Genomic DNA, 15832 nt, shown 5'->3' on the forward strand with positions numbered 1-15832 from the left:
CATATATACAATTTTGTTATTGTTTAAAAGCCATTTTCTCTCTTGTATGCTTCAGTTCAAGTTCAAAACCCTTGAACTATTTTAAAACATAATTGTACAATGCACCATGTCTTGAAAGAAAGCTGTTACAATCAGTATCCATGAGTCTACCCGATGCTAAATTATCATTGGCCCATTCAAAAATAGCCTAGACGGAATGGTCCTGAGAAATGTCAGGCAGTTAACAGACATGCAAATCTGTTTCCCCACACTGAAGCTTAGTGTGTGTGACAAGCCCATGGAATGTCAGGCATTCGAAGACCGTTTGAAATGTTTTTGAATATTCTCAGATTTATTGATCTTTCAGCGAAAAAGATATTTGCAATATAATAATTCCATCACACTTACATTTAAGCTGTCCTTATTGATGTGTGATTTGAACACAGAAATTTAGGGAAATTTAGGGAAATTTCATGTATTTATTTGAACACACAACTTAATTTTAATTACATGCTATACGTATTACTTTTCCAATGAGTGAATGAAATATGCTACATAATAAGATTTATTGCTTGTGCCTAAAATGTAATTTGTGTACTTACTTATTATAACAAGATGGCGCATTTCGGTGCACTTGAATGTCATTCAGATAACTAGTCTTAGAAACAGTCTCTTGTAGTACAAGTCAGCAAAGAAAAATCTCAGCAATCCTGACCCAGCAAGTGCTTGAGTGTCAGAAATTGTTTGCTGTTCATGCTTTGAGGCTTCTCCCGCTGTTTAGAGCACAGAACAGAATCCCTAACTCCTCACGCATCAGCATCATGAAGACAGCTTGACTGGGGACATTAGTCATATCTGCACTGTGAATGAAATGTCAACCCTGTCTTCCTTCCGCTGCTTATTGGTAGGTTTAAAAAAAAAAAAAAAAAGAGAAGAAAAAAACATTTAAAAGCCTTTCCATTCCCACTTATCTGATTCAGACAGGCTGATTAAAGACAACGTGTGTCCACCCCCTCATTTCCTCCGTGGTAAAGGTAATTACCCAAGCCCAGGAAATACTGCTTATGGGGACGTGATTGCGCACATGTGTGTTTGTGTGCGTGTATATGGGGAGGGTCTGCACAAATACCACACAGGTGACGGCCTTTCCTTTACATGATTTCTAATGCCCTACAAAGAAGCATCCTGCGCTAGGTTGGTTATCTAAATGCAATAAAACCAGTCAGGAAAATGCGACCAAGTTGGAAACGGGAGAGTATCGCAAAGTGCTCTCCCTGCGCACGTGGAATGCACGACATGCGCTCAGCCAAGTGGGCCTCTGCACACAGCAGGTGCACCATGGGAGGAGGGCTGAGCAATGTGAACAGGAAGTGATTAAAAGGACAATGCAGGTGGATGTGTGGAAGGAGAGGGCAGAGTGGTCTGCGTGACTGTGTGTGTGTGTGAGAGTGTGTGTGTGTGTATGTGTGTGTGTGTGTGTGTGTGTGTGTGAGAGAGAGAGACAGTGTGGGTGTGTGTGTGTGAGAGAGAGATAGAGACAGTGTGTGTGAGAGTGTGTGTGTGTGTGTGAGAGAGAGAGACAGTGTGTGTGTGAGAGTGTGTGTGTGTGTGTGTGAGAGAGAGACAGTGTGTGTGTGTGTGTGTGAGAGAGCGTGTGTGTGTGTGTGTGTGTGTGTGAGAGAGAGAGATGGTGTGTGTGTGTGAGTGAGTGTGTGTGTGTCTGAGAAAGTGTGTGCGCACGTATGTATGTGTGTGTTGGGGTCGGTTTAGGTAAAACAGCACGTGGTCCGGTCTGCCCGGCCAGAACTCTTGTAAGGAGCTTCCCTCAGGAAAGCCATCTGGACTGCAGGTTCTCCCAGTGCATGGCTGACACCCAGAGGACAGAGAAGAGCCACCTCCAGTTCGGTCTCTCGCTCCATCTCTCCTCCCCATTATAGTATGTCCACTCAACCACACCGACTTCAGTTCAGATGTACGCACAGCCACAGGTTGGGATATGACAAAACATTTGGTTATCTAGAGAATTGTTTCTTGCTATATTCACTTGACAATTGAATGGGACAGCCTGTAGCGTAGTGGTTAAGGTACATGACTGGGACATGCAAGGTCAGTGGTTAACCCTGCATTGCTACTGGGGAGGATTGTCTCCTGCTTTGTCTAATCAACTGTACGTCGCTCTGGATAAGAGCATCTGCCTAATGCTATTAATGTAATGTAATGAATGGCTGATGATAATAAAATGGCTGCACTGATTTGTGGTACTGCGGTATTTTTGATAACTAGTGGGGAGGGATGTGCCAAGCCTGACCTGCCTGGTTGAATTACGGGTAAGTACATTAAACAATTCAATAAACTGACATCAAAACAGCAGCAAAAGCATCATGTTCTCTGTCGGTCACATTGTCTTATGTCTTTATGCGCATGAAGACAGTCACACCTCCCACACAGAACAAATACTTGGTTTACAAATTGTGAAAGTTTACAAAAAATGCTAAAAGCACCCTCTCAGACATGTGGTTTCGCTGCTTGGGGTGAAAATGTGCCACTGAAGTCCAGATAACAGTATCTGTGGAATTTTGCAGTTTTGTTGTTTCTTTTGTTGTTTCATCCTGAGCTACACCAAGATATTCCAGTCTTAATTACTGGCAAATTACTAACCTTCAGAATTAGTTTTTTCATTTTCCAACTGAACAAATAAACGGAAAGGAGCATGCTCACATTCAATATAGAGACTGTGTACCACATTGAAATACTTGTGTAGCTGGGTAAGAATCTGCCATTTTCTGTCACACATCTCAAATGCAAAGTCAGGACTTTGGGGCACCTTAGAGCAAAACATACACTTCAGTATATCACACAGCAACAACCTTCATGCCGGGTTATTTCTTTAGAGAACCTCTTTAGAGTTCTATCGAGGACACACGGGGCTTTTCTTCGGTTTTTGTCAGAGAGGCGCTGGAAACTGTGAAGGCGTGAGGTGCGGGCTAGAGCCAGCTCAAGAGAAAATGTGATCAGATGGCTGAGCCTGGGAGGAGCCCGCAGCCCACGTATGTAAACCAAAGCCAAGTCTCTACTTCCAGGTGGCTGGGGGGGGCGGAGAGAATCATATTAGGAACGAAGCAACAAATCCTGAGCGGGGCCAGATCTGGCAAGCCTGTAACACCACGTTGTGCTTTCACTTTGCCCAGAAGCTTCCGTACACCTCTGCCTCTGACAGCAATGCACGTTTAACCAGAGATTTGTTAGATGCTAGCATCAGCCGCAACACTCGTTGAAATGAATGGTAGCAACAATTAGCAAATCTTCATTTTTAATTCAAAGATTGATTGTGACTTGGCCCACCATGGATTGTAGGTAGTTTTGCCACGAAGGAGTGCTCAACCTATAACCGGCCAAAAAAAAATTATGACAACGAAAAAAAAAAAACTCTTATTCCCATTTTTTTATGTTTATGCATGAAACAAAAATTTTTGTTTGCCTCAACGTATGGTGAATCATGAATATTTATCCAGCTAAACATGTGGCAAAGTGCATCAATGTCACAAAATGCTAAGCTAGTGCTACGGAATGCAGTTACCCTGTCATCCACTGTATCTTCTCTCCTGCTGACATATCTCATCATTATCAAAGTGTCTCGGCTTGACTGTTGCGATTCAGATTGTGCAAGGGTCTCTAATTAAGCGCAGATAGCACAATGGCTTTTATGAGGCCAGAGGCGCCTGCCAAATTTCAGCCCAAATTAATTACAGGATAAGCCATATGCGTGGGCCCAAGACAGATCGGCAAGCACACCATTTTAATCGTTCTGCGAGATACAGAATTTCCAAATGGCTTCTACAAGAGAAAACGCACTGTAAATTTCAAGGCTTTTTACAAAGCCAAAAAACCTTGTCTTTGATTGAGGCTTACGTTCTTTGCAATGGAAACAGCAGGTTACAAATGAGACATGCAGTATGATTAATTACAATATGGCTCCTGTTTTTTCAACTCTGCGTGGCACCATGTCCAAGATCATCATGAAAAGGCTGCGACTTTCTTTTATTTTCCTATGAGGGACCGCTGTTAGACACGAATGCTCATGTGAGACAGCAAAAAAAAAAAAAAAAAAAAAAAAAAAACCCACACAAATTCGTCCTCAAGGTGAACTCTGTGCTTAAATCAGCACCGCCACCACCTGTACGCCGCGCACCCCCCCCACCCCCCGCCCAGACCACACATCATGACATCATCCCCCCTGACAAGAGACCACACCCCGTTCATCTAGTTCACCGCTCTGCTGGAAACGGCTCAAGAGCCCCATCACACACGCACCTCCTTTATCGTCGTAGAAGTCCTCCTCAATGCTGGCCTCCAGCTGCTTCCTCCTCTTCTCCTCCTTCATCTCTTTCTCATGCAGCTTGCGTGCAATGGCCTGGAGGATGGAGGAGAAGAAGGGAGTTTGGGTGGGATGTGGTTTCACAATGTTGCGAACGCAGGCGTGCTATTCTCATCTCTCGTACAGGTCTTTGAACACAGAACCGTTGCTAACATGTGTGACCAAAGGAAAACCCCTTGACACAACTCGTCAAGTCTTCCGCCTGTAAGATTAAGGAAGAAAAACCAAGCAAAACTAATTCTAGGTTCCAACTAGTTTCAAAATGAAGTGGTATGCTAGTCACCTTCCCACTTCCCAGCAATGGACATAATATTCTAGCCTGAATGTGCAATTTCTTTGCTAAACTACCACTTGCTGAAGTAGGAAGCTGGTTAACCCAGAAACTAACATATTGTATATAAATTCACCCCAATCTAACATGTTCCACTTTGGTGTGCTGAAAATAAAGTCCTATTATTTTAAGCAACTCGGATATTATCAAAGCAGTATACCAACTAGTTCAGTCCACTACTACAGTTCAAAACAGTTTGCAATATGTTAAGCAGCCTGAAAACCTTTTACGAAATACAACACACTAATAATGGACAACAACTGTTTCACGTTGGGGGCATATGCATCATTGTTACAAAAGCAGCAATGAGGGCGTACTGAGGGAGGATCAAAGCACATTCACAGTATATAATGGGACTTCCACAGACAGTTTCACTTAGCATAGTTGTCGGACAGCTTTCACGGACAATGCAGAAAAGGAAGAGGGAAACCAGGAGGGATTAGGCCAGGAGGGAGGGGAAGAATGCATAGAAAAGTTTCCAACAGCAGAGGGCATCTAGATCGGTTTTCCCAAACCTTGGTAGCCTAGTCGTCTTCACTGTACTCCAGGCCTGGGTGAAAAATGTAATTGTTTTGGATTAAAATACTTTTCTGTGCCGGGTTGACCTTGCCTGGTGCAATTGACCCAACCAAGAGGACCAGAGGGAGGGGGTTTGCACTTTTTGAGAGTATTTCATAGGTTATCATACACCAAACAAGTTCAGTAAAGCACAGACATGCATTTGAATCCAAAACAATTTCTTATTTGACACAGGTTTGCTGTACTCGCAATAAATGACACGACAAAGTGAGCTGTGCAACAGCTGTCGGAAATATCCAGCGCACACAAAGTCCTTATGAGGGGATGTTGCTTGACCGAACACGTTCCCTGGGTTTTTGTGTTGTTGCCAAAGATTTTTTCGGTCCGCACCTCGTCATTCTCCTCCTGCTGCCTCTGCCGTTCGGCCTGCCGGACCAGCTGCTCCTGAATCTCCTGCGCAATCTCATTGTCGCTCCGCTCTCTGTGGGGGAGGGGGCAGGAGACAGAGAACATTTGACCAAAAGACTGAACAAGGAGAGTTTGAGACAGATAAGGCTGTCCTGGACGCCCTTGGCTTCTCCACAGGTATAAGGAAGGAGATACCATCTTCATTAAATACTACAAGTGGAAAATTCTGTTTCAGAAAGTAGAAGTTCTTTGCTATTTGCTATTCCTCAGCCTGGAGGTACAACTAATTAGTGAAATCAGCTCATGGGCAGAAGAAACACACAGCAGGATTTCTACTTTCTCACCCATGGACTTCCCACCTGATTAAGCATTGCTGAGAGTTTGAAGGATGTCACTCAATAGGACTGGCATTGCTTGAGAAATGTATTTTTCGCGCACTGGGCAGAAGGTCAATAAAACGGATGGGCGCTGTTCCTGAAGTGACAGTCAGCTCATTAGAGCAGAAGTGACATGCCGTGCTGACAACTGAAAGCAGTGGGGAAGACCGGCCAGATGATACTGCCACTGATTGGTGTGCTGGCATGTCTGGAAGACATCATTACAGAGCTCTGTCGCCAAAATCCCACGGCAGCACCTGGCCGCCAAGTGAACCGTCTCTCCTCTTCCCACAGTCTCGTTCCATTCATTTACTCGCACAGGCCCCTCTGCATGAAACATCGGATTTTCTGCTACAGTCGCAGGAAGAAACAAGCTGGAAAAACCTGCTTCTTATCATAGATACATATCAGACAGTTTAACATATATGTGTTGGTTTAGAATACTTAGTCAGGTCATTCAGTTCAACATTCACTGTGTATACAATGCAAAAGTAAATGTTATTTAGCAATCTGGGTAGCTAAATGGCCACACTAGAAAACCAATCTGAATAATGCTAGCCAGGTAAAATACTGGTATTCATTTCAATTTTAGCTAGGAATCTAGTCAGCTACTGTCACTAGTTTCAAGAATTGACTATTGAATTAACATCTATTTAATATGGACTTTAGTATTAAGTGTATTTGCTAAGCAGCCATGTAAATTAGAAATATAAATTAATAATAAAATACATATAAAGTATATTATGCTAGCATGCTAGCTGATTGCCTAAATCTAAATTAGGAACCTGCCATTCTCTGTACTTTTATTTTCATACTTGTGAGATAGCTACATAAGCTAGCAAGTTTTATGACTGCAGCCAAAAGAAAATTAATATATTAACACTGGAAACACTACTTAAAGCTAAAGTTCAATACATTCCCAGTAAGATTTGGCTAAATGTTATATGATTAAAAAAAAGTGTCATGTAGTGGGCCTGGACAGAGACATTATTTCATCTGTCATTGTGTTCCTGTCACTAAACGCTGCCCTACTAGTTACAAATACCCATAATAAGCAACCAGCTATGACAAACACGACCGGCAAAATGTGTGAGAGTGAAACTGCAGACTGCCTACACAAATCTGTGCTCCTCTGTTTGGTTCAGAGGTGGGGCAATACCACACGGCACACAGCCCACAGCCCACAGCACCCTGCAGGGCTCCGTCCATCACGAGCACTCAGAAAGCATTCGTAATCCAACCGCAGAGGAAAACAAAAAAAAAGAATACGCTGTGGAGAGCGTGGGTGAGGATGGCATACCTGGTCTGAACAACGCAGAAATTTCAATTCTGAACCTAGCTCCACCGTGCTGCTTGTCCCAAGGCCATTGATGCATGTCTTGGCACATCTCGGGCTAATGGAATAGTATGGCTAGAACGCACATATATCTGAGCTAGGATGCAGAATAGAGGTTCTGCAATTCCCTCTGGGCCTGCTACAGTAGACGCTGTTCAATGTTAGCATGTGAAGCAGAATCCGTTGCTTACATTTCAGACAAGAATCTTTTATGCAGTTCCAGTTTCAGAACGTGTTATTGTTCAATATTTTCCTTTGCAAATAAGGTGCGAGGACACACTGTACATATACTGTATGTGTTTTTGGTAGCTAAACCAAATGCAGCTTTTGTTGTAACCTTATTGTATGCACACATTTCGCCTTGGAACTGAATCTTTAAAATTTGTTTTTGAAAATACAGTAAAACATAGAATAGTCTAAAAAATGACCTAATCAACCAGATAATTGTTATCTATCAAGCTATTGTTATAACCAACTGCTAGAGGACTGACAAGAGATGGAAGACGACAAAGCAGATTGTTCAGGGCCGTTTATCTCAGTTTAGCTTGACCTGCTAGGATAAACTGAAGAAGATTCTCAGACCACCACTCGTCATTGTGAGGGTGCACTTGAGAAGCAAGATACTAGCCTATTTACTGACGGTTATTCAGCTACTTTAAGCAATCATCAATCTACACACAACTGGGTTCAAATCTGTATCTTACAGTATGACTGCAGACATACGTATGGACTGAAGTATTGTCAATGCATAAATTATAAATCTTATGTCACAGTATGAATAAGTACTCGATGTGTTCGGTTGATAGCCAAGGTTTTTATTCTTGTATAGCCATGGCCATCCGGATATTTAGGCACGGTCATCTGGGTACGTTGCCTCATTACAGTTTGGTATTGTGTTTACACAATGCCACATTAGATAGCTCATAAAAAGTATTTTATACTTAGAAATGGGCAAACATAGACCATTTAGAGCAGGGGTCAGCAACCCTGATCCTGGAGAGCCACGGGGTGTGCTAGCTTTTGTTGTTACTCAGCACTTAATTGATCAATTAAAGCAGTCGATTACTCAGTTAACTGGCCTCACCTGGTTTCTTGGGTATGAATCAGTTGCTGGTATTAAGGCGAAAACAAAAACCAGCACACCCTGCTGCTCTCCAGGACCAGGGTTGCCGACCCCTGATTTAGAGTATAAATATACTGTCTTGTATACCACCTGCAATCAACTCTCTTAATCACTTTGAATGTGGACAAGTAACCCATGGGAGTACACCGAATTGGACTTCAAACTTCTGACTCATATCAAATCTTAATGTCTGTGCATTGGGCCGTGGGTGGCAACATCGGATTGTGAGGCGCTTGATTCTGGGTAAGGAGACCTACATGTCTTTGTGCTTCCTCTGAACGCGGGCCTTGGCTCGAAGATCCTCTTCTTCCTGCAGCCTTTTGGCTACCTGCAGATCCTGCTGGACCAGACGACTCTTGTGAATGTTAGACGCCAAGTGACTTTCAACTGGAAAAGACAAAAGAAAAACATTTTACCAATCAGACAGGTTGCTTTCCCACAGCGATTGCCTTGATAATGAACTCTTTTTAACCTTCCTGAAAGGGAAGATATCAACTAAGATCACAGAAATCACAGAAATTCATGGTACAAAGATGTTCTCTCTGGTTTAAAAGTGATTGAAGTAGCACAGTAAACAAGCAAATCTCAAAATGCAACTGGTAGTTCATGAGTTCATGAGTGAGACTCAGTGAGGGTTCACAGAATTTAAAAAAATCTAGCTTTCAAATGCATTAATGCCACATAAATTAGATCACTGAAAGCCATTACGGGGGGAGCTGTTCTTCGCAGAACAGGAATGAGTAAGAGCCAAATGTTCTTAGCTGGCTTCTGCTTGCTCACTGACTGACCATATGCTCAGTCCTTGGAAGACATGGATACACAGAGCAAGTAAGAACTACATAACATCTCACTTTTTTAAACGAATACTTTTTTGTGTACTGTAGACAACTTGTTTGCGACAACAGAAAAATAGGCAGGCTGCATACAGGATATAATTATGGCTGTTTTGGTAAAATGACAGCCCTTTTCCACTATGCATTTTAATTCTAGCTGATTGCTCTTTTTTAGCACTTAGGAACAAAACAAGGCTTCAGAAATACATTCAGTTCCACTAATTAAATGCTTCCTAACCAATGCCAAACATACAGTCGGTGACCACATTATTAGCTAGACCTGTACATCAGCTTGTTAATGCAAATATTTAAATGAGCCAATCATGTTGCTGCAACTAAATGCATACAAGCATTCAGACACGGAAGAGGTTCAGCTGTTTTTCAGACCAAATGTCGAAATGGGGAAGAAATGTGATCGACTTGGAATGATTGTTGGTGCCAGGGTGGTTTGAGCAATGTGTCAAACCTAAAGGTCTAAAAAATAAATGTAATAAATACCTAATAAAGTGCTCACTGAGTGTAAGTTAGACAGTTTCTTTATTCAAGTCCAGTTCTCAGCATGCCAATACTGTACATGCCAAAACTAACCTGTAGCAGAAATACACCTCTGAAAATTACATTCTGATGCCGATGCAATAACCACTGAAATTCTTAAGAGTTCAGCATATTCTTGCGTGTTAAGTTACGGAGTTGAGCCGTGCGATTTAGTCTGCCTGATGCACAGAGGGCTTGTGTGTGTGTTGTATAAATTGTAGCTCCACTTCGATAAAATCCCTTAAATCATTGTCCCAGCAATACAATGAATCCTTCATCTGTGGAAACGTAGGTGAGTTGGCTACTTCATCACAGCACGGCCAGTGCTAAAAACCAAGGCCAAGACACTGTTTATGATGACTGCAACGATAAATCCTGACACAGACAAACCAATTTAAACACGTCATTCAGCTTTTTTTGTCGTTGTTCTTTTCCCAACAGTTCTCCAAGGCTTGACATTGATTCAATTTAAATAATGAAAAGGATAGTAATGCAGCTTTCACAAAATGCCAAACAATTCTGAGGCTGATAACAATAATCGATAATAGTCGGGCCACAATAGCCAATGCAGATAGCTCCCTTTTTTAAATTATAGCACAAATGATGATGACAACCAGGTTTCCACATTCATGGAAAATGTAGAGGAGCACAGACAACAAAAGTGGAGAGCATGAGCCTAAAGTCTAATGCAAAAAGGACAAAGATAAAAAAGGACTTATTGTCCGTATCTCTGGTGCTTGAGGGCCATAGGGATTGCTTTATGTTTCAGGGGCTGGTTTATCTTTCCACCTCAGCAAATCATTTACACCAAACAACCCAGAAAAGTGGGCTGCAATCAACTCCCTAAATTGACCAGTTATTGTCATGAAGCAACACAAAAACAGCACACCCTCCATCGCCGCAATACAAGTGATGGAAATGGCTGTTAAAGAGGGCTCTGAATACGATAGCAAATAAGGCTGCAAAAGAGAGGGCTATTCAAGACTGTCTGCATTGTTTACTGTATGTTTACTGTATGTAACTCAACATTACATACAGTAAACACAACACGACGAGAGAAAATATGAAAACTGAAACTAAATTTGGTTCGAAATTCCTTTCGGATTTCTACAGATAGAGACTATTTTTATTGTAAATCTTGGATGGAGTCCAGGAACAGAATCTGTCACTCATCTCACATAGCAAAACATGTTTCTGCTTTTTGCAGAGAGAGCACTGGAATAATAATGCTTCATAGCCATGTTAAAATATGGACATCAGACACTTCAAGAGAGGTGTGAAAACGAGTTTTCTTCCAACAGATACAGCTGTCTAACATGGGTGATTGAAAAGGCCTGACCCAAAAATTTGGCTGTGTGAAAACGAGGCGGCACCCACATCCAAACACCAGCCTATTTTTGAATGTCTCACAGGCCCCAAAACTCTGGTTCTAGTACAATCTCGTACAAGATTAATATAGCTGTGACTGTTACTTATTATTGAGAAGTACAAATGTCTTTATTTAGCTCAATTGTGATAGTCAAGAACAGATGTTACCTTGACACACCAACAGGTGTTTACTACACTGCTTTAGGCTGTTGAAAAAAAGCTGTTGTTTAGGCTTATTTTCCGGAGAAATATACAATTTCATTGCCTAGTAGTACTAAAAATGTAGTGTAGTGGCATCTATATAAATTGCCAACATGTGGCTAGTTTAATTTAAGAGTCCACATTTGAATTTTGGGGGAAATGCCTTTATAGCCAGAGGACCAGAAGGTGGGGGTTTGCACTTTTTGAGAGCATTTCATAGGCTCCATTACACCAGACAAGGACAGCAAAGCGAAAGAAAAGTATTGAATCCATTACGTATTTGACCCAGGTCTGCAACTGATTGGCCTTAAAGGAGAGAGCCAGATTCCCTGGATAACGTCTCACCATGCAAGTGGCCTGCTTGAGTCGCACCATTGCCTTTGTTGACTTGGTGTCAAGGAGCCATTTGGCCATAACCAAAGATAAAGCTTCGGACTGTGACTGGGTGTGACTTCTAAAGAATAAATAGCTGGCTCCTCCCAAAAATAAATATCGAGCTCAGCAGGAGCTGGGCGTCCTTACAAAAGAGGAGCAGAAGGTGCTGTGGAACAATGACAGCGGAATAATTTGCAACACAACACGACGGTATCTCGACCCATTCTGAGGTGAAATGGGGCGAGAAATGTGAACAGTGTCAATCATCACAAACCAAGGCTCTTGGTGCTCTCTGTGCTCTCTGCAAGATTCTGCTGATTAAAGAAATTTTGACTCCGATTCTGAAAATGTCAGATTAAGCTCCGGGTTCACAAAGGGGAGCCTGTACACACAGTTTGGTATGCCACTATGAAATTACTTCAGTTTGGATTAGGGTTAGCCATATAAAGGAACTATAAAACATAAAGATCTTAGGAGCGTGTCTATATGTGCGTGTGGTTATCGGAAACAGACAAACAGTTTTTCTTTTATTTAGAGGGCATCAGGACCACGGGTGATATGGAGGCCATCTGTTTGTGTGACAGTGACAAAGTCTCTGTGCCTGCAGCAGACACCCGGGCTGTGTGACCGCATTGACCTCTGACCTTTGATGCAAGAGTGACAGAATGGCTATAAAAGCCCAAGCTGTAACCATGGCGGTTCTGGGGCCTGCCTCTTTCAGTTTCACAATGACTCGCTTTTCTGCACCTGGATGGTACTTCAATCCTCTGAATTACATCAATAAGCAGCAATGGTTCACGCGCTATACTTTAACAGTGTTGATTCAGTTGTAAGAAATGAATTTGGGGGAAAATTAAGACTATTCTTTTTGAAGAACTTCTATTTAGCAGACACAATTTTGGTTGAAAGTGCAATGGGTGAATTATAAAACTGCTTTTCAAATATTATTTGGCCATGGGTTAATGAAAAGGACTTGGTGATATGAAGTGCCATCACCAGTGTAATAGTCACAAATTCTACAGGCCAGTGATTTAACTGGTACAGTGATGGCTCCATAGCTGCACAAAAACAAACACATTTCAAGCACTCAGGGATACTATTTTGACTGGCCATGAGTGTTCTTTCTGGTCTGCAGAGGAAGTTATGTCTGAGCTAGAGATCTATTCTGGGAAGCTAATGTTCTTGCGACTACGGGACCTAAAAGAGGTCAGCTAAAAGGAAGCCTTGTATGCTGAAGGATTTGGGAAGCAGGTTTGAATCAAAGGCATTCTCACTGCATCATAGAGAAAGGGAACTGGTGACCGCAGGATTACCACGAAGGATTTAGCCATCATAAAAAACTATATTTTTTATTTATATATATTTGGAGTTTGTCACACTCATGTGTGAAAAGGAGGGAGGTGAGGAGGGGGAGAGATAGAGAAAGACAAAGAGCCCAAAAACACAGCTGTCCCCTAATGAATGAATTAATGAATGAATAAAAAATCCCTGTTAATCCAATTGTCCTGCCTACCGTCAGTCTCATCATGTTCTGCTCAAAGAACCACTGCCCAGTGAAGGGGTAAAGAGATCCAGCTGGTTCACAGTGGCTCAGTCACCTTGCACACGAGCTGTGGTTTCTCAGCTTTCCTGAGTGTGCTTGAGTGTCATAGCAGTTCCTACTGTAGAAATACACCAGTAACTCAAATAACCACATTACGGCAGTGGTATTTCTGAATACACAACACATTGAAGTTTGAAGTGGAGGGGCAACAGTAGAAAAATACCAATAATGAAATAATAACTAATAAAGTGGTCACTGAGTGTAGACTACGATATGGAACTGCATGTCACAGCTTTGTCCAAAACATGCAATACAAGCACTTGAAATTGTACTTCCCTCTAGGGTCTTTCAGCGAACTTATCCCTGGTTATGGGTATGCACTTTGTTGTACGTCGCTCTGGATAAGAGCGTCTGCTAAATGCCAATAATGTAATGTAATGTAATGTAAGCCCTGGGCCTAAGGGTTTGATCTTGGTATGGCTGCAAATGTCTTATCCAGCCCAGTGAGATCTGAGACTACGATGAATTGAACCTTTTTGACCTCAGAATTACAATGGTAAGTGTAGGCTAAGAGTTAGCAGCAAGTGTGTAAAATCATAATAATAAAATAACAGTAGCTCCACTGCCCTCATTTGATTAGCTGTGTCCTTAAGGTGAAATAGTCATGAAATTTCCCAGAGCCATATCTTGAAGCCATCCCCACACTAACAGAAGAAAGAGAATTTATGACAACGTTTTTAAGCAGATAACAAGAACAATCAAGGCCCAGAATGATTCATCAGAGCTTAATTCACAAAGCGTCAGGATTAATCAGACTGGAATTCTAAGGACATCACAGATTGGGTGATTAGCCTACTACGGATATAATGAAGGGCCAGGTTTATCCTTACTGGAAAAAGTGCAAAGCTGGTGGAAGGAGAGAGGGATTGAGGGAACTGAGGCTTACACTGGCCCATGTTCCAACCAAAATCCAAACGGCAAGCAAACTGTTCAGAAACGTGGAACCGATCCCGACCCAGCACTTGAGGATTAACTAACCGGCAGGGCGACGGAGGGTTTACTTACTTTCCTGCTCTTGGAGGCTATGGGCCAGCGTGTGGTCCTCCAGCACAGCAAAGTCCCGACACACTGCGAAAACAAGCACAGACACAGTTACTGTGAGATGTGCTTCCGAGGAGCACAGCTTCAGATCACCAAGACTCTATTCTGGAGGAAGCATAACAAAGCGTGATTTCATGTTGTTTTGCAATCACCCCAAACTTCAGCGAGCTCCATTGTTACAAAGTATAAGTGTTTTGAACTGGCTCATATCCTCCATCAAGGCAATGGTGAGGAAACAGTAAAGTGAAATCAAGGCTATGATTAAAAGAATTCAATACTGTCAATACTTTCTTGATTAGTCTATTCAGAAAAGGATAATACCATATTTAAAAGAAACAAAAAAAACTGCCATCAAAATCTATCAAGTACCTGCATCGAACAGAACTAATCTTATTCAAAGCCACATCATTCGAGCTTTAAGCATTGGAAGTCACTACAATTGAATGTGTGTACAGGAAAACCACACAATGAACATCTAAGTATGCACCAAAGATTTCAGATAGACAGATCAGCCACTCCAGAAATGCAACATCTCAGCGTTTCAGCAACAGGCCATATTTAACTGATCCATAAATAAAGCAAAAACTTGAACTGAGACTTCAGACAAGCCACCGTGCTGGCATAAACTTGAGTGTCTCAACTAAATTAAACACATTTGTGTGCCAATTGAAACCTTTGTGCCTTACATCACAAGAAAAAGGACTTGAATCAATCAATTACTTCTAACTATAGGCATCTGAAGAGAGTTTGTTGTCCCTGATTGCCGAGCTTGGTTAAGGGTGAATTTTTATATAGGCTACCTCTTTTCACAAGGCACCATCTATTGTGCTATGCACTGTATTTAAGAGATTCAGTCCATTTGTAAAAGCAGGCTGACCTGAGGATCAGCTAATGTCAATGCTCTACATTAGCAACTCAATGAAACATGCTAATAGAGTCTGTGGCACTGATCCAAGGACCAGAGGAATTGTGTACTGGCTTAATACACACCTTCAGGCTCCGAGGTAGACTATAGCCTGCATACCTTGTACATGACACCAGGAACCTGTTCTTGCTGTTTTTGTCTTGAACACACCTGACACAGCATTCCACAGCCAGCTGTACTGGATTTTGAACTAGTGACGTCGCAGCTATGGCTTTCAATACCGGTTTTGTGTTTCGCTTCAATGTACAGTACAATGGGCCACATGGCAGTGTGATTGAATAAGCCTATGGAAAATAATCAGTTTTCCATAGTACCTTTGGAAGTCCCATGAAAGTGACAATATTCATGTGCACAAAGTCATTCCATGCATAAGTAGCCCAGGAATATCCATCTTGATAGAAGCAGATGTGCCTCTGGCTTATGTAGCCCACAGAGATACAATGTGCATCTTGAAACTGCACTAATGTATAGGTGAGTGACTATGAGGTGTGGATATCAAAGAAA

At 42.0% G+C, this 15832-nt stretch overlaps 1 protein-coding gene across 3 annotated transcripts in view; it reads right to left on the minus strand.

The window, feature by feature from the left end:
- The window catches only part of ccdc50a (coiled-coil domain containing 50a), a 35131-nt gene that overhangs the window by 10255 nt on the left and 9044 nt on the right, over positions 1-15832 (minus strand). For all 3 annotated transcript variants that reach the window (XM_061238467.1, XM_061238465.1, XM_061238466.1), the window contains exons 2-5: positions 14368-14430; positions 8706-8835; positions 5595-5685; positions 4291-4390 (exon numbers count right to left, since the gene is read on the minus strand). In XM_061238467.1, the coding sequence (XP_061094451.1) occupies positions 4291-4390; positions 5595-5685; positions 8706-8835; positions 14368-14430 (384 nt within the window). The remainder of the gene's footprint in view (positions 1-4290; positions 4391-5594; positions 5686-8705; positions 8836-14367; positions 14431-15832) is intronic.

This window comes from Conger conger, chromosome 4 (genome assembly GCF_963514075.1).
Source record: "Conger conger chromosome 4, fConCon1.1, whole genome shotgun sequence".
Taxonomy (NCBI): Eukaryota; Metazoa; Chordata; class Actinopteri; order Anguilliformes; family Congridae; genus Conger; species Conger conger.